The sequence below is a fragment of the Podarcis pityusensis genome, assembly GCF_964106645.2.
Source record: "Podarcis pityusensis genome assembly, chromosome: 16".
Taxonomy (NCBI): Eukaryota; Metazoa; Chordata; class Lepidosauria; order Squamata; family Lacertidae; genus Podarcis; species Podarcis pityusensis.
In genome coordinates, this window is record NC_138041.1 from 39,104,489 (window position 1) to 39,123,644 (window position 19,156).

The window sequence follows — 19,156 nt, forward strand, 5'->3', positions numbered from 1 at the left end:
GAGCACAAGGGACAGGGAGAACCCATACAGCTTCTTGCCAAGGGAGCCTAGGTCCACCTCTGATGCACTTAAATGAGTAAACCCCATTTAAAACAATGAGACTTACTTCTCAGTAGGCATATAGGATGGCACTGTAATCTCCACCCCAGCTCCCAAAGCAGGAGCCTATTTTGAACAGGCTGAAGGACTAGCAACAGTGGCTCTGCCCACTGACTCACTTTGGCACAAAAGACTCCCCCGTCCCTTTGTTCCAGGGCAAATACTGAGAGGCTTTTGCAGCATTCCAACCCCCCCCCCCCGCACAATTATGCACTTCAGTTACAGGCAAAAGGGAATGAATAGCCAAAAGGCAGAAAGGCAGGACTCTGACCAAGAATTTGTTGCTATTCAGCTCTGAAACTGGGTCTGAAACCAGACTGAGAATTGGTATAATCCAAAAACACTTTGGAGTTAGACCTTCACCATATACCTTGCTCCCCTGAAAGCTGTTTTGAGACTGGATAACTATTAAGTTCAGTGATGTCCAAGGAGCGCTTTTTCAACAGATGTCTAATCACTGCCTAAACAGTGGGGACCTCAGGCTCTCCCAGCAAGGGCTTCATGATCTCTTCTGCCTTATCTGGCCACTAATCAGACAGGAGAGGCAAGGCTTCAGCAGGCAAGTGGCATCTCTGGCACCTCCAAGTATTTGGTCCATGTTATCAGCCTGCACCAAGTGAAAACTACCTTGCCCAAGTTGCCTTTCCCTCTCTCTGTTGCCATCTGGACCTTCCAGCCTTCCATCTCCCCTGCTGTGCTTTCAGCTTTCCTTCTGACCGAGAGTGAGTCAGGGCCCTAATCTCACCAGGACTGCCCACAGCCACCCCCTCATCCCTCTGACTTCAGTATCTGCTTGGTGTCCAACTCTGAAATGGACTAGGCTAGAGCTTGCTGGCCATTGGACCGGATCCTTTGGCACTCATCCTGCTGCGCTCATCTGACAGCAAAATAGTTTCTGTGAGATTAATACCACTTTGATTTTGTTCCATCCAGCATGCTGAGGAAGTCGGGCGGGGGGAGAGATCTAGGCTCCCCCAAACCTGTGTTCAGCTTTTAAAAGAGTACAATGTGCTGTGAAAGGGAGCTAAAAATATATCCAGTTTACCTAGGATCACTTGTAATTGAACCACCTACCCTTCTAAGAGCTGGAATGTGATTCTCTAATTTTCAGGATCTGACAGCTGCAGGGAGAAGCGTGCCAGCATTGTCTGCGTTTCTTTTGCTTTTTTGAAATAGCATCTCAGGTTCTTTCATGATATTCTTCTCTTGCAACAGACAACTTTACCCCCTGACTTCTATGCGGTTTCTACTAAACACACACCAGCTATCTCCTGCTGTTAGCTTGTCAGTTCCAGCCAGCTGTGCAAACGTCGGCCCTCATAGGACTGGAGTGTGTTCCTCTGCATCGTTAGAGGAGAAAGCAACATGCCGGCAAGTAAAAACATAAGCCAGGGTTGACCTTTCTGTGGATGAAGTGTTAAGACCTCAACTGAGGATATGATTGCTGGTATGTGAGAGTCCAGGGAGAGAAGGCATTAACTCATCTGAGTGCCAGAGTGAGTGAGGGCCAGGCCACAAGGGGATACAGCAACCCAAACCTAGGGAGCGGTGGGCAAAGACATAGCAAACCAGGTCAAATAACAATTAATTAAGATCTCCAGCACCAGTATTAGGGACACAGAAATTAGGAACCAAGTGGTATAAAGGCCATCCCAGGATCACCCCCCACCACCACCTCAAACCAAAAGGGTGTTCAGTTTAGCACATGCTGTCCTCTATAGCAGCTGGTCAGACAGCCAGGGAAGCTCAAAACCACTGCAAGGGGGCATCCACTATGCTAGTGTTAGTTCTCCCCAGTCACATGCTCAGCACCATTTATTATTTAACAAGACTCTTTCATGGTTGTTGTTTTTTAAGCACTCAAGAGCTTGGAGTGCTTAAAACTTCATTAGAGGTTTAAAACTATGGAGAAGGTGCAAAATGAAGTTTATCGTGTTAATTCAAAAATAAACTCGAACATGTGCCAAACCCATCCGTGGTGTTTTCTCAAAACAGCAGTGAACGTGAAACTATGGTAGGCTGCTGGGGTCCTCTTTTTCATTTAGAAAAAACAATGGCAGGGAGGCCATGAGAGGTTTATAAAATTGTGCACAGTGAGTGCAGATAAGAGTGTCTGCCACTTTCTCATGCTACGAGAACTCAGGGTCATCCAATCAAACTGATTGGTTGGAGATTCAAGACAGATACACAATTAATTTATGGATTTCACTTCCACGAGTTGTGGTGACTGATGGCCAGTAGCAGCTTAGATGGCTTTAAAAGGGGACCAACAGCTTAATGGAGGAGTAGAGCCTATCAGTGGCTTTATGGAACCTCCGCAACAGCTTCTGGAGGCAATATGGGAGAAGCCTATTGCCTTCATGCCTTTCTCGTGGGCCTCCTGTAGGCCAGCATTGGAAGCAAGATGTTGAACAAGACAGCCCTCTGGTCTGAGCCAGCAGAGCTCTTCTTAAGCTTTTGTAGAAAACCTCCTAGGTCCAAACTGATGGAAGTTAGAAGGTATTTGAACATGCCTGCCTGCTCCTCCCCCTCCTTGCCTTACTCCACATTGCAGCACAGCCATGAGCTCACCAGTTTCCTGTTCCACCGTTGTTGTGGGTCTTAACAGTTTAGCTACTTTACAGATTGTTCCCGTCAGGTGCATTGACAACGTGGAACATTTTTTATGTACTTTACAATACACTGAACTAACAGCAGATAAGACAAAGCGTTTGTGGTTCTCCCTCTCTCTCTTGCAACACCCTGCTGCTGAGTAATTAATCACTGCTTTGCATAGCAGGAATGTTATGATTGTCTGCTTTCAAATTTGACTAAAACAAAGGTTAAGTGTGAAGCTGAAGTTAATATACTACCCAGGAGGATTAAAAAAAACAGTCTTGGGTTTATGGAATAATAGGAAATAGTGGACTTGCAACAGGATTAGGTGTTGAAACCAGAATGTCATTTTCCTTTAAAGACTCTTATCTCAAGGGCTTGTCATCTAGCTGTCTTAGGTTGCAAAGACTGGCTGCTGAAGCCATATTTGGTATGGGGAATAGTGCCCTTTACTTCAGAGAAGATAATGCAGCAGGGGAAGGGCCAAAACTCTATGCTTAAGTTCTTTGCATTCAGCAAGAGCTACCGTGACTGCTGCCTCTTCCTTGAACTGTCCGCCTCAAAGTCTTGCTTCTTAACCTCTCCCAACCTTTTCCTTACCCTTTCCTCCCACAGTATCTCATGGCCCCCAGACCCAAAGACTGTAGAGCCCCACAGATGGCTGATGCTACTTCTGCCTGCTCCCAGTTTTCCCAGACCCATGTAGAGCTGCAGTAAAAGCAGAAAGGGAGGCAATAAGAGCATCTCTGTTTGCTGCCTGCGAGCTGCACGTGGCTCCCATGGGCCACTTTAAGAGGGCCTTAAAGGTGACATAAAAGCATGGAAATAAAATAGTAAGGGACCAGTCTGTCAAACCTGAAATGTAAGAATGGTGTGTGCCAAAATGGTGTGTGCTATTCAGTTGTCCTTGGGAGTTAATGGGATCCACTGTAACAGTTACACACGGAGGCCAAGAGACAAAAGCATGACAAGACATCTGGATGCAGATGGGGGCTTTTGGTTTACAATTCTCTAACATCAGCTGCTGAGGCAGTGTGACAAATCACTTTTGATCTGAGAGGCTTTCCCAGAGTAGCCTATTCAACCACACTGGCTGCCCAAGCAGTAACTGCTGGAATGGAGGCTGTATGTACAATAAGCTCAAGACACATGTGCAAGCTTTCACATTTTCTCTCCTCACTCACCCTGACCCTGCACTTACCTCATCCCCTTTCAAGACTTCAGCCCCATTCAGTTCCCGGGCTTGGCTTGACTTCTGCAACATTTGCTTCTCTAGGTTGGACAGCTCTTCCTTGGCAGCCTGAAGCTCTTCGGCCTTGGCTGCCTTCTTCCGGGAAATGATGGAGGCCTGTTGGGTCATGTTTATCAATCATCATTGCAGCACACGGCAAGTTGAAACATTCCAGGTAGGGCAGCACAATGGGCAGAGTGGAAACGTTCAAGGCATGAGATGCCAGCATACAATACAGACTTGAAACTAAATCCTTGGATTAGAACAAAGTCTGCTTTACCTTCATGTAGCTGCACTAGGTACTTCAGACACATAATAACCTCAAAAGGAGAAGGAAAACAGATCCCCCCCTTCCTGTAAAAGGACTTTGCTGCCTTGCTACTTAGAAATAATTCCTCCTCAACACGGGTGTGGGTAAGTGGCAACTGTGCCACTTAATTTTTTTTAAAAAAACTTTATTTCTGCCATCACAGAGTTCTGAGAGGCATACCTAGGAGTCCCAGGCAGTCTCCCATCCAGGCACTAATCAGACCCAGACCAGACCTGCTTAGCTTTTGCAAGGTGGCTGCATTATGTGCCCTCAGCCATGTTCTGCGGCTTCTATGCTGCAGTTAAGAATCAGATTACCATTGGCCAAGCATTCTACTTCGGCAGCCACATCTGATGATTTCCTTTAGTTCATTTTCAAAAATTAAGGATTTTAAACTGTAGCAATGAAGATAAAGATCCTGCAGTTATTTCAACAGTGTCTTAATGTGGATTTTTATAGCATAGCCCTTCAACAAGCTATAGAAATACACAGGACACATATTAAAGCAGAACAGACCCATAAAACACCAATAAATTGAAAAAAAGTCTGTATCCACGTTACAAGGCATATTTGATAAGACTTCTAAAATAGAAACAAATGTTGCTTAAGACATTGAAAACAGTCACATTTTTAATTCTGAATCATATAGTCTAGAAGTGTGGGTATTAGAGCCAGAGGGATACACATTGTATTATTATTTTGAACTGTTGTAGTTTTAATTTAGAGATTCTCACCCCATTTCTCCATCAGACAAATATAAGAACAAAGTTCCTGAAAATGGTAGGAGTGGCAATTTTAAGAGAACACATTAATATTTCACCATGCATTAGCATTCTGATGGACAACAGTTTCCAGAGGTCTTTTGCACCCGTTACCTAAGATCATTTATTTATCTAAAACATTTCCATCCAGTCTTTACACAATTGCACAAGGCAGCTTGCAGCATTTAACTGGAAATGCCAGGGATTGAACCTGGGACCTTCTGCATGCAAACCATGCACTCTCCTACTGCGCTATGCCCCCCCATCACCCCCCACCCATTAGCAGGACTCTATTAGGTCATCATACAGACGGGGGAAATACAGAATCCAATTTAAGTGGCGACAGATAATATAATGAAAGAGGAATGCTTTTATTTCATTCAGGCCTCCTTGGGATAAATATAATAATTTTTAAAACAGCACAATCCATTATTTCCTTTTATGCAGCATTTTGAGTGTTGCTTTTAACAGAATAATACTTTCCAGAGCATTTCTATACTATAGCAAGAACCAAAAGGCTGCAGTTCAAACATATAGCTTCGGATTATGTTACAGAGTTCTAAAAATTAAACACAAGCCTGCTGTTTTTTCTTATTTAAAACATGGATTATACAGCAATAGTGTAGGCAGTTTTTGAGAACAGCCTCCACTCACCGGATTAAAAAGCTTTCTATAGCCTATCTATGGTGATTCAGCCTCTACGGTATCCAAGCCTTTCACTTCTCCAAACTAGCCCATGGTGACAAATTGTGTTAAAAACATATGGGGTGATCTTGTGAAGCCGACGACAGTGCCCTGTGGAGCTGAGAGGAGTCTGCCATATGTTATTGACCAAGGGAAGCGCTCTGAATTCCTGGAATGGCTCATCCAAGGGACGTCAGCACTTTATATTAGGAGCCAGCTGGTCTCTTGTACCAGCACATTATGTAGCATTCTTAACCTTGTAACACATCACTCACTTAAACAAGATGCTGCAGGTCACATTCGCAACCAGATATCCTACCTTTTTAATGTACCCAAGTCCACCTTTTTAATGTACCCAAGTCCAAGTCCATTTTGACCACTGACTTTGGAGCTGTCTCACATTATATAGATGGGTTGATCCTCAAATTTGTAAATCAAAATATAAGCAAAATTCAAAGTCTCACAGGCAATTGGCTGCTCACGATAAGGTAAGTGAACCACCCTGAGATCTTAAGATGAAGGACTGTGTATAAATGCAATAAATAATAAATAAATGATTTTTAAAAATAACATTTCTCTTTAGAGAAGACTTTGTTCTCACCTGTTGTCGATACATTGAAAATTTACTATCGATTGGTTCATATTTCATCATCCGCTTCTCAATCAACTGATTGATTTGTATGTTGACCTCATTTATCTGAAATATAGATTAAAACACGAAGAACGCTTGTCATCTGAGAAAAGGTTTTCACAGCCAATGCAAAATTATGTCATTTTTATTGCTCTGCAACAGAAGAGACTTCCAGAAATTGCTTCAAACGTCAATAATGGATTCAAGCACAGTATCAGATCTAATTTTTAAAAAAGCAGCTCCACGACTTTTCCAAAACCACACAGGGTGTCTGGAAACATGTCATTAGCAATTACTCCTTATTTCTTTAAATATCACCATTCCCTTCAGCCTCCCAGTCCAAAAGCTTAAATTCCTTATTAGCAAGCAAACTCTCTGAGCCAAAAAGCAAAGACGCTGGTGGACCCACTCTGCATAGTGTTTCTCTCTGTGAACTTTTCATTCCGTCACGATTAATAACTAGACTAAACGTCTAAAATTCCAGGCTCTTTCTTTCCCCAGAACAATTTCTTGCGATTTAACTGTGCTTTGAAAAGACACAGATGCTCCTCTTTCACAGCCTGTTTCTGTAATCTGCCCTGAACCCTGTGGGATGGCTGGATATAAATCAAGACACTTGTTAAAATAAAAGAAATCAGAGCAAGGACAGAGCTACTCCATTTCACTCTCGCTCACTAGGCTGCTGCTTTAGGCATCCAGTTTGGATGCAAACAGCAAAAACTCCCCAATTCCTGTTTGTTCACTTTTGGCCCACTGCTATACGACAAAGAGTCTTGTAGCTCCTTCAACATATCTTTGGGCTTTAAGGTGCTACAAGGCTCCTTGCTGGTTTTGCTGCAAAACAAAGACCATGGCTATCCCTCTGAAAGTTGCTGTACTGCAGGAATGTCTCAAGATTTTGAGACCATATCATGACACAGACCTTGGAAACGAGTTCTCTCAGAGGCTCATGGCTTTGCACATGAAAGATTTCTAAATATCAACATCCTCATATAGGAGGTGCTTATTTTCCCTTTCCAATATCAGTGCAGAGCGAGTATAGAATTATGTTGGCCTGGTTTGCACATCACGTTAAACCACAGTTATAACAGCTGAAATCGTGGGTGCTTCACTATTTCTGCACTCCTTCTGTTGCATTATCTGAAGCTGGGCTGTAGTTTGCATCCCCCAAGCAAAGAACAAACCTTGGCTTGTTTGGAGAAAAACACAAACCATGAGCCCCTGTTCAAACAACAAAACAAGCCAGACTGCAGATTGTTTCCTGGCAGTTGCAGAAGCAGGGAAGAAGCAAAGTATCTGCAGTTTCAGCAGGATGCACTAGTTTAGTTTAATTACAGCTTGACGTGACGTGCAAACTGGGCCATTATACCCACACTTCTTTTGACAAATGCATTCAACTATTTCACCCAAAGATGGGGAAAACTTATTTGGAATGAACTCACAAAAGACTTTGAGTTAATATACAATTGCTAAGGACTTTGTATTCTTTTGGAGTTTCATGAATGAAGACATTGTGTGAAAGGGACATTTGCAGCTCCAGTTCATGAATATAAAATGGATGCCCTGGGATAATGTCCAGGAAGCCCAGAAGTATCCTGGGATAACCCCCAGAAGTCTATTCCTGGACATTCAGTTGGTGCATAGGCAGTTCTGCTGCAAAAGAGTCCTTGAAGTGCCATACACAACAATAGTATACATTAAATCAAGGCCTGACAGGGGATCTGTTACCATGAGTCACATGAGTGTTCCTACTGCTATGGCCTTTATGCCCTCCTTGTGGTCTTCCCAGAGGGCATCTTGCTGGCCACTGTGGGAAACCAAGATGCTAGACAAGATAAAGCCCTGAGCTGATCCAGCAGGGATCTTTTCTCTCTCTCTGATTTCAATTTATATCCTGCATTTTTACATATATTACATATACAGTAAAACATATATAATAATTATACTTGTATAATTATATATGGGGGGCGTTATTGAGTTGTTTTATTTTGATTATATATTTTGACTTTGTTCTGTGAATCGCCCTGAAACCTTTGGGTATAGTGTGGTATATAAATTCAATCAATCAAATCAAATCAAACTGAAGAACAGATGAAACGAATTAAGATGAGTTGTATGAAAGGACATCAGAGGGGAGGCTAAGTGGGCCTCACTGAAGAGAGAGTTCAGAATGTTGGGGCTCTTATGTTTGCAAAATTATCAGCAGGACATAAATGTGGAATGCCATGGCAAACAGCGGGTCCCACAATAGCGGATGCTGGCCATGCAGCTAATTAAGGATAATCTGAAAGTAAGTAGCCTTGTAAGCCCCCCCCCCGGTTAGGGGGGAGAACTTACACAGATTGTCCGATAACTGCCTCTCGCTCTGATGGAATGCGGGGGCAGGGACGCTGAGTGCATAGCACTGCACATATTGGAAACTCTCCAACGTGGTCGCCATGAGCAGAGGTACTTCTGTTTTTTAAGATGGATCTGAATTTGGACTTAAGAAACGGGCGTGTTCTGGATGAAGGATACAAGATAACCTACTAAATGAATCAGCCACTGAGTGCCAAGGTTTTGATCTGGAGAGGATTTCCTCATAACTGGATTGCTATGTAAGTGAAGGGGAGCCTTTGTTCTCTTTTTACGTTATATTTGTTGTAAAGGCAAGCCTTCAATGAAGAAGAATTAATTACTAATGGAATGAAATTATAACTATAAATGGAATACAAGAGGGATTCAACAAGAACTTTATAATTTTCTTTACGGAGTACTTGAACAAATAGACTGTGTAAAATACTGTAATGATTTGTGACATTACCTTCTAAAGAGGGCTCTAACTCTGATTTATTATGGTTTTGGCGAAACACCAGCTTGTCAGACAATCAGAAAGGATCAAAGAAGACAATGCTGGAAGTCTGCCAGGAGTCACGGCTGGACACCGGAATACTTTCAGTTTTGAGAAAGCAAAATGGAGAAGCTGTGGTGTAATGATAATTGAGTCCTTGAAGGAGGAGTAATATTGAAGAGGACTGATTGATTACAACATGAAGGAAAGGACAAAGGTAAACAAATATTTCATACAGAAAGCTACAGGATATAAATTCCCAGGATATAAATATGAATGAAAGTCATCACACCAGCGACTGCTAAAATAAAGGATTAAGATCGGAACTGTTGTATTTGGACTAATTAAGAGAATTGGAGCAGGACCAAGGAATAACATCAACTCCTGATAAACTGAACATGCAAAATCATCCAAAAATGTTTAATTTGGAACTGAATAAATGGCTCTTTTGATTGTATTATGATTTGGTATGATTTGGTATTATATTAATGTGGTCTGCATTGGACTGTTATTAATGAAAAATTAATTAAAAATACTTATTTAAAAAATGTGGAATGATTAAGCAACTAAGCACTCTGGTATATGGGATGCCCTAGATCAGGGTTTCCCAAACTTGGGGTAAGCCAAAGTCCAATGAATGGATATTGATAGAGCGAGATCAAAGCACAGCCAGTCTCACCTTGTGTTGGTGCAAAAACTGATCTATTCTTGAAGGTGTGCAATTGGAGGAAGGAACACAAACACACAGATCTCTGCCTGCCTCCCCCCTTGCGAGAGGTGGAGGGAGCAGACCGATATGTAAGCGCACAAATGCAGGAACTTTATGAGTGCCTTGATGCTCACAAAATCTCTGATTGGGATGCATATTCAATTTCAGCCTTTTAAAAATGAGGTTCCAAAAGGTGGACTCGCATATCTATTTTTAGATTTCAAAGTCTAATTTCTATTTTTAAAATATATTTGATAGTTTGAGGAACACCAAATGATGTGGATTCCAATCTAGTCAGAATTAGTTGTGACTTAAGGCGATAGTCCTCTCTCCACTTGCCAGGGAGTAAGCCCCCTTGAATTTAGTTGACCGTAGGATTGTGCTTTAAGTCCCACTGAAAGTATCGAGTTTTTTGCAACCAACAAAAATAGTTTGAATAGGAATTACTCCCAACTCAATTTTTATGTTTTGAGGCCATCAGTTTAGCTCATAACTGAAGCCTTAACAGCAATGTTATAGATGTTTTATAATTGTCTAGTGATTCTCTGAAAACCTCAAAAACTTTATCAGAATACTGAATTCACTACTTTTTAAAATCTTTGAGCAGTTATGCTCTTTCACACCACAAGTTCAGCACACCTGCAAAAGGAAGGGAAACCCAGTGAACCTAATGAAAAAAGAGAAGGATTTGTTCACTCACAGGGCCAATTTGGGTTGTGTCTATGTGCAGGGTGCTTCCTAGCTCCCTTACTACATCTCTGATCAATGTCAGAGCATATCTGGAGCTTATTCAAGATAATCTATGTGAAAGTCTTGTATTCTGTTTTACCTATTCTTAGATTTCCCCCAAACACAGAAGAAACGGTACAGCAGTACCTCGGGTTACAGACGCTTCAGGTCACAGACTCCGCTAACCCAGAAATAGTACCTCGGGTTAAGAACTTTGCTTCGGGATGAGAACAGAAATCGCGCGGCGGCGGCGGCGGCAGCCCCGATTAGCTAAAGTGGTACCTCGGGTTAAGAACAGACCTCCAGAACGAATTAAGTTCTTAACCCGAGGTACCACTGTATTGCAGTCAATTATCAAGCCTTAACAAGCTCTACGTTTCAACATTTCAAATGCTGCAATAAGAAGGAAAATTGCTATGCTAAATTTTATGCCAAATTAGTCATAATGTTAGTATCTAAAACAAAAAAAAAGCACCGTGTACGTTATTACTTCAATGCGAATGCCAATCACACTCAGCATTCAAATTATTGCAGAAATATACGGAGCCTATTTCTCCATTTTCCTGCAAGCCCTGAGAGGACATTACTCTAACACATAAGGCTTTGAAGAAATGACCTTTTGAAATGCAAAATAAGTAATATAATTTCCTAATTAGCTTTGAGTAATAATCTGTATGTGTATTTTAGTGAGCACCTTGGAGCTTCTTGAAAAAAGTTAAAACAATTTCCTTATGATTTAAATCAGAGAACAAGTTAAAATATTGATGGATGTAGTGAGAGATAACAAAAATCTGACAACAGGCCAGCAGAAAGCACGCTGAGTCTGGTCACATACATTTTTACATTATGGTTCAATTACATTCAGCCCACTCCCAAAACATAATCTGTTTGCAGTACTATAATGCCCTCTTATTAAAGATGCCATACAGGTTATTTACACACTTCCCTCCCCACAACTACTATGACACAATAACCTTCAAATGTTCATGGTGGAAACTCCTGCAGTGAACAGGGTTCCAAGTGCACTCAGCAGCCAGCAGAGTGCAAACAGGTGTCCCATGTTATATACCAGTCTTCCTCCCCCCCCCCCCCAAAGCTCAACAACTTTGGTCAATCCAATGGGTAGATCACTGCCAGTGTTTTTACAGTGGGATTGGATCGCAGACTCTTGGGAGTTGGACATCGCTGTTATAGACCAACCACCAGAAGAGTGGAGCGAGTAAGATGCACAAAGAAATAGCTGCTTCTAAAATGAATTCGTCAGATGTTTTTGAGCCCTTAAACATGGGAACTGAACTTTCTCCCTGTCAACATACTTTGGTTTCAAGTTCGTTGAGATCAGACTGGCCCATTGCTGGCTCTGCAACTACTTTCTGCAAGAAGTACAGCGACTGTTTCTTTATTTCCAGTTCTCTAGGAAATTTTTCAGAGACCAAATATGTATTGAACTTTGTCTCCTCTTCCAGTCTCTTCATTAAACCTGGAAAACCAAAACAAACAATATCAACACATACCTAAAGTAATGAGAAGGTCAGCTTGGTCTAATGCTGTAATAGCTGTAGTTTAAGCAAAACTATTTAACAGTCAAATACATTTATTTCTGTACCAACAAACAAGCAGGGGCATAGTGGGAGGAAGGGGTGCCATAGCCCCAGGCGCACAATTTTTAGGGGGCGCGAGCTAGGTGCCCCCATGCAAGGATCCCCATCCCATCCTGCCTGAAAGCGGGGGTCTCTGGGTCTCAGCCTGGCCTGGCTGCAGTGCCCCTGGCCCTCTGGCTAGTGTTAGGGGGGATTTGCACAACAAGTGCTACATAGGCTGGCCAGGCTCCTCCCTGCACAGGCAGGCAGGAGCACAACACAGCCCTGCTGGGCTCCAGTGGCCAGAGCTGAGCTGATGTGTGGGCTCCATGAGCCCTTTGCACCCTGTGTGCATGCACTTGGCAGCGTTGGCTGGCCTGGAGCAGCAGGTTCTATTGACTCTCTGTGCTCTGCCCAGGCACGTCCCAGGCAACAGAAAAGGATGCAACACTGCTGCAAACAAGGAGTCTCCCGAGCTGCAATTTACACTGTCTATGGATGAAAACACAACCTAGTAGCATATAACTTAGTAAGCTATACAAATCCTCTCTTCCAGGCAGGCCTGAATTCTTGCCACCTTGTCATTTGGTTATGAATTTCTTAATATTTGCAGGGGTGGTATGAAGGGTTATGTTTTAGGTTTTAACAGTAGGTCACTCCTTCTCATTGTAGTTGAGAAATGCTGTAATACATTAATCAAGTACGTCACACCAGCTCAAAATCCAGCAGAAAAGGACTATCATGAGAATGTCCAAGATTTTACGGTGTATACATCAGTCACGTAGGTCCTCTCTATGTGTAAACCACTATGCAAAGGCTAAGCTGAATGTATGAAATGCAGACGGGGTGGAGCAGGCATGTCACAGGGAAAAGGTTGGAGCAATCCTACCAGGAATCTATTCAGAACAGGGCTACAATGTTCAGGTTCACTGGCAATCCTGAGTATAGGTATGGTCCTCAAGGCACACTGCTGTTGCGAACCCCTCAATACCGTCTGGCATGGGGCTGGGAGTGACAGGTGAGGAAGGTGAGCAGGAGGAGGATGCTGTCCGCAGGGAACAGCCTAAGAGGGCTCCCATTCCTTTGCCTTCAGAGCTGGGGAAACAGAGGCAGCCTTGCTGGCTCCCTGTCTTGTCCCATCCACACAGTGGGATGGTTCCCTTGCAGCACGGGAGGACTAGCAAGGGAGGGAAGCTGAGCAGCAGCAGCAGCCAGAGAGACTGACCTCTATCCCATCACCAGGAACTTGGAGCCACCTTCATTGTTGGAAATAGACCCATGCCCCTCACAAAAGCACTTGCTTCCAAGTGCCCCCACTCTCATAGGGAGAATCTCATGAGTGCACCACCTCTCACTTTTAAAAGCTGGTGGAGGGCCATGGCTGCTTGTCCATTCTTGGACTCCTGCTGCTGTTCTCGAACTCCCTAACTACATATGTACCTGTAACCTGACCTGTATCATTGTAAGCCCTTGAATAAAGCTTTCTTACTTGCACATAACAGCCTCTGTCATAGCATTTGGGATGGGAGCTCTGACAACTGACAACTCAAGTTCCTCTAACATCACCCAGGCTTGCGTGGATGGAAGATCTTGAGAATCAGGCTACAAATTGGGCTGTCACATACAGACTCTCATGCGAAAGTTCATTAAATTGAAATTGGTGTCATTCCTGGGAATACTATACTCCGATAGCTCAATGTACAATCTCCCTCATTCATGCTCTGATCTTAAGCTTATTGGATGCCTAAGTTCTGGAATATCCAATTGGTATTCTTTTCTATGTTAGGAATATTCTAAATATGATTCTCAATTTGAGCACAGACTGTTCTCTGCTTCTAAAAACAGACATGATATTGTTTTGATGATGCTGGTCAGACCACATGGGAGTTTTGGTAAACAGAAGGGCAGCACAGAAATATTTTAAACTAGCAGCTGTGTACCCAGGATTGTTCAGGAATGTTAAGAACCCCCAACATCAGCCCATTTTTGAAGGTTCAGGCTGCCATCTTGAATTCAAAATGGCATCCAATTGTATCCAAACATAGAAAAGAAAACCCTGCTCCTTGATCTCAGGAACAAGCAGGCGAAATTTGGTTACAATATCTTAAGAGGTGTCCAAATGCATAGAGAACAAGCAACTTTCCAAAATATATTTTGAACAATAAATATAAAAGGAGCTTGCCTTAAAGCAGTGGTCTTTTGCAAATTTCCTGTTTTAAAGCTGGTTAAAGGTGCGCTTTCACAGGCAGGGGGAAAGTGTTAACTTGCCAAGTGAAAACACACACACACACACACACACACACGGCATTCTCTTTTGTGGCATTAAGTTTATGGAATATGCTTCCAAGTGATGTTTGCTTAGCTCAATCTTTTCCAGCAAGCGAAAGACATCAATTTTATTAGCATTCCTTTCGATAGCTGTTGGTGGATTAATTGTAACTCCTGGTCATTGTTTTAAATATTGTTTCCTTTTATGCTGAATTGGTTCATAGCTGCTGTGTTTTAGCCTTTCAGTATTTTAATGATGATATGATTTCAAATAGAAAAGTGAATATAAATGTAATGAAGGTGGGGAGATGAATGAATTTTAAAAAAGGCATTTGTAACTTTCATATAAGGAAAACATGAGATATGGTTACAACAGATCTCTCCAACAGATATTAGAGTGCAGAATATATACAACATACTATTAGAAACATCTCTTTTTTAAAAAAGGCTTCTAAAGTAAACACTGATATGTCTGCTCTGAAGCAGCCTTTTTCAACCTGGTACCCTCTGGACATTTTGGATTACAACTGGGGCTCAAGGGAGTTGTCCAAAACATCCAGAGGGTACCAGGTTGAAGAAGGTTATTCTAAAGCTCCCACTGATGCCAGAAACCAGAGACACAAGGTAAAACGTGAAAACTAACTGGTTAAGTGCACACAAAGAACAACAGATGCCTAGCCTACTTTGGATGTTTCACATAGAGTAAAATGTTCTCAAACTCTGTGGAATTAGTCACATAGGGAAAGGAATTACCTAGTTCTTTTTCTCTCTCTCTCATTTTGGCAGCTTAATTGAACTTTTTCTGAAAACATTGCCTTTCACAAACTCTCAAGCCAAAGGGAAAATAATAGAGAGCACTTTAGGTCTTTCCATTATCCACTTCAGAAGCTTTTTATTTTTCTAAAAAAACATTTTCTTTTAGACTCTTTATGCACGAAAGCTGTATAGTGTGCTTGGCTCAGGGCCTTAAGCTTATTTGAGTTCCATTTTTGCCAGTGACATATGTGAAAAGCTGTTAATAGTGATTCATCATGTTTTCCGTTCAAATTTTTTATGGTTATAAGAGAGGTTCCGGAAGAGTGAATTAGTGGCTTGTTCAGACATGGGGAAATAGAAAACTTACCTGACTAGACCTGACTAATCAACTTGCCCCAGCTAGAAATTTCAGCGGCTTTCCCAATACACGGGCTAAATGCATATCTTCAAACAAAATTGCAAGCAGCAGAGCTCAAGACACACTTGTCTTCTGAGATTCAGAGTCTAGCAGTGTTTTTAATTTGTGCGCAAACCCTACTGCCAAGAACAGCACGTCACTAAGTTAGCAGTAAAGGAGTAACAACATAGCTCGGGGGGGGGGGGGGCAATCCAAAATGTATGAAATGCACTGAAAGGTCTTTAATTTCAAATGGAACTTAGGCAGAACTGCATGCCAGGAGGCAAAGGTGGGATTCCAAGTCTCACTAGAGGTAGAGTCAAGGCTGACAATTGGTGGGAGATTCCCTCCCCTTTCAGCTGGCCACCACTACCTGATCTATCAGTCAGTGCCGACTATACCTCCATGAGGAGTTGACCCTTTCCTGCATGCTACACTTCTTCAATGACCAAGAAGTAAGTTGTCTTTGCTGCCATCAACACTATATGGTCGTGTTCTCACTTGTGTTCAGTTGTTGCTACCCTGAGACTTACACCAGGTTTTACTCCAGCTGTCCTCCTGCCTGTTTCATTGCCCGGAGCTCCCCCAGAAAAACAAGATTGCCATTTGGACTCCACAATGCCTGGCAGCAATCATTTAAGAGCAGTCATGTGTGTGGCTCGTTCTCTCTCACCACTCCACTGTGAGATCAGGGCCTCGACAGCAGGCCAGTCACACTAACCAGAAACCACCTCACAGCATTCAGAAGTCAATGACAGCTTAAAAGGCTTAACTTTAGGTGGATCATAACCAACTGGTATTCAACTTAATGACAGTACATTTTTATCATCAATTACTTGCAGGAAAGACCCATTTATCTCAGCACAACTTACAGTTGAGAAACTATGCAGAGGATGGCAGGCCTCATATAAACCGAGGAGGAACAGATGGCACTCAGTACTTAACTTTTAAAATCGTACAATACGTCATCTTTCAGCTGATGTACTTGAAGTTGTTGGGTTTTGTTTTTTGTTTTTTAAAAGCTACTAATAACTCTTAATGGCAGAATGTTCTGGCAGGGCTTTAGGCTTCTCTTATTAATTGCACACTGATGTCATCAGGAGGAGTGCCTGAAAACTAGGACTTAAAGCTTTTCCTTAAAATAAACCTCTCTCTCGCTTACTATGAAACAGCAAAAATGTGATCAAAGTGGTACTGGCTAGGAATTTACATGGCATTTTAATGTGAGTGCTCAGTCAAGAGCAAACAGAGTGTCCTCCTCTTGCTCCTGCATAAAAAAATACCATAATCCGATAGAGAAGAGGGAAAGTGAGCAGAATTAGTTGAGGATGAAAATATTAAATCTTCAACTCTCAGACAGACATTGATAAGGATAAGCAGGCAGTCTGGTATAGCTGTGGTCAAAGAGGGCTTGTTGATTGAAACTGAAGTCCTACCTGCAGGACCAACTAGCCTTAAACATAAATTGTATCCTGCACAATACACTTTGGCACCCACTCATTCAAAAAACCAAATGTATTCTCTTACACTGGCCTCCCTACACCTCAAGGGCCTTGTTGGCCAGGAGAAATAGTGGGAAGTTCTGGCTCCATTACATCTTCTTCAGTGCTTCACAGTGGCTCTACAAGGCACCAGTGCATTGTATTATTACAGAATAGGGTCCTTCTGGGCATAGCTGTCAACTTTCAGATTTGAAAATAAGGGATCAGCAGCCTCACCTGTCCCGGGGACAGTCTACGGGATATCTAACAATCCGGGAGAGCAGTGGGAAGCAGCGGGAAACAGTGCTGAAATAAGGGAATTTCCCGCAAAAAAAAGGGAAGGTTGACAGCTATGCTTCTGGGAGTTAACAGAAGATAAGTGTATACAGTATCAATAAAATAAGTGTATACAGTGTATCAATAAAATACAAAAGTCTCACCATCCCTTATAATGCCAGAGATTATATCTGGTATTTTCTAGCTGCTTATTACAATTCAGTTACTTATTTTACTGGAAGTATTCCACTGCCCCTCCATTGAAAATGTTCCCAGAGCAACTTACATAAGAGCAATTAAAACAATAATAGATACAAGAAAGTTACAGCCCACAAGTTAACATTTTAAAACACATGACATAAAAGGGAAAATGTATGGGGACGGAGGAGGAAAAACAAGCAATCTCATGCACTGATCCTTAAAATTACAAAGTCCTTATTAATGACTGACTTAAACAGAAACAGTTTGGGTAGGGGAGGAATCAAGAGGCAGTTGACAATGCCAATGGAGAGGCCCCTGTTGTCCCATCCCTCCCTCTATAGCAGAGCCATCAAAGTACATGGCACTACTATGGTTTTGCCACTCTGGAAAGACAGGTCCTTACATCAAAGAAGAGACCAGAGCCAACATATTTATTATTATTATTATTATTAGTAGTAGTAGTAGTAGTAGTACCCCGCACATCTGGCTGGGTCTCCCCAGCCACTCTGGGCGGCTTCCAACAAAGATTAAAAATACATTAAAATGTCACACATTAAAAACTTCCCTGAACAGGGCGACAGATATAGTTGCCCACATTTTGGCTTCATTTATAAAGTGAGGATCAAAAGGTTAGTATAAAATTATTAGCAGCAGCAGCAGCAGCAGCAGCAGCAATGAAAAGCTCATCAGTCATGAATATAGTCATGTTCAGATCTTATCTGCAATATTCAGATCTTCAAAAATCTGTACACTTACATCAAGCCAAACCTTTAATATGAAAATGTAAACTCAGGAGGGTATAAATTTTATCTTTCTTGACTTTTAAAAAGTCCATCCTAGGTTTTTGGCAGTAGACAAGGAGGGGAAAAAACATTTTAGAACTCCTACTTACTTTCTGGCTTTGAATCCACTGCTGCATGACGCATATCCTTTAGCTGGAGTTGGACTCTTTGCAGCCTCTGCTCTGCATGAAAAAGCTTAGAAAATATGCACAGGTCTATTAATAAGCTTAATCTTTGGAAACGTACACAAAAATACACAATAGCAATTTGCAAAAAGGGAGGAAACATCTATGCAAACCCTACTGAATAGGCTGGGAATGCACACAATATACTCCTTCCCTCAGTCTTTAAAAGGAAGTAATTAGAAAGCATTATGATGGCAGATCTGGCAAGACAGTGCTACAACCAGCTGTACCATTGAGCAAACCAAGAGCAGGAATTGCTTGGTGGACCTGGTAAACCTTTGGCCCACATTGGCCAATCATGCAGAAATGTCTATTGGAAAGGCCAACAGATGACCACACCACCATCAGATGAATGTATCACATTCCAATTGTCACTGCACCAAAGAGTTAAATTTTGAAGACCATTTTAGAAACTTGTCCATCTAGCCCAGAATTCTGTTTTCAAACTATGACCAGCTAGATACCTCTGGAAGTTCACAAGCAGTGACATCAAAGCAATAACCTTCCCTGATTTTTGTCCCCAGCATCTGGTATCCAGAAGCATACATGGATTTACAGCCATGACACCCCCAATTTATCCATAATCTAAATAGAAATTCATACCAAGACTAGATTTTAAACTTCTGTAAACGAGGAGTGTCATCATCCAAT

The 19,156-nt window shown here is 42.1% G+C and overlaps 1 protein-coding gene across 2 annotated transcripts in view; it reads right to left on the reverse strand.

Annotated features, from left to right (window-relative positions):
• Positions 1–19,156, reverse strand: part of IFT81 (intraflagellar transport 81) — a 51,642-nt gene that overhangs the window by 20,126 nt on the left and 12,360 nt on the right. For both annotated transcript variants that reach the window (XM_080985630.1, XM_080985631.1), the window contains exons 8-11: positions 18,431–18,515; positions 11,896–12,059; positions 6,282–6,377; positions 3,896–4,042 (exon numbers count right to left, since the gene is read on the reverse strand). In XM_080985630.1, coding sequence (XP_080841756.1) covers positions 3,896–4,042; positions 6,282–6,377; positions 11,896–12,059; positions 18,431–18,515 — 492 coding nt within the window. The remainder of the gene's footprint in view (positions 1–3,895; positions 4,043–6,281; positions 6,378–11,895; positions 12,060–18,430; positions 18,516–19,156) is intronic.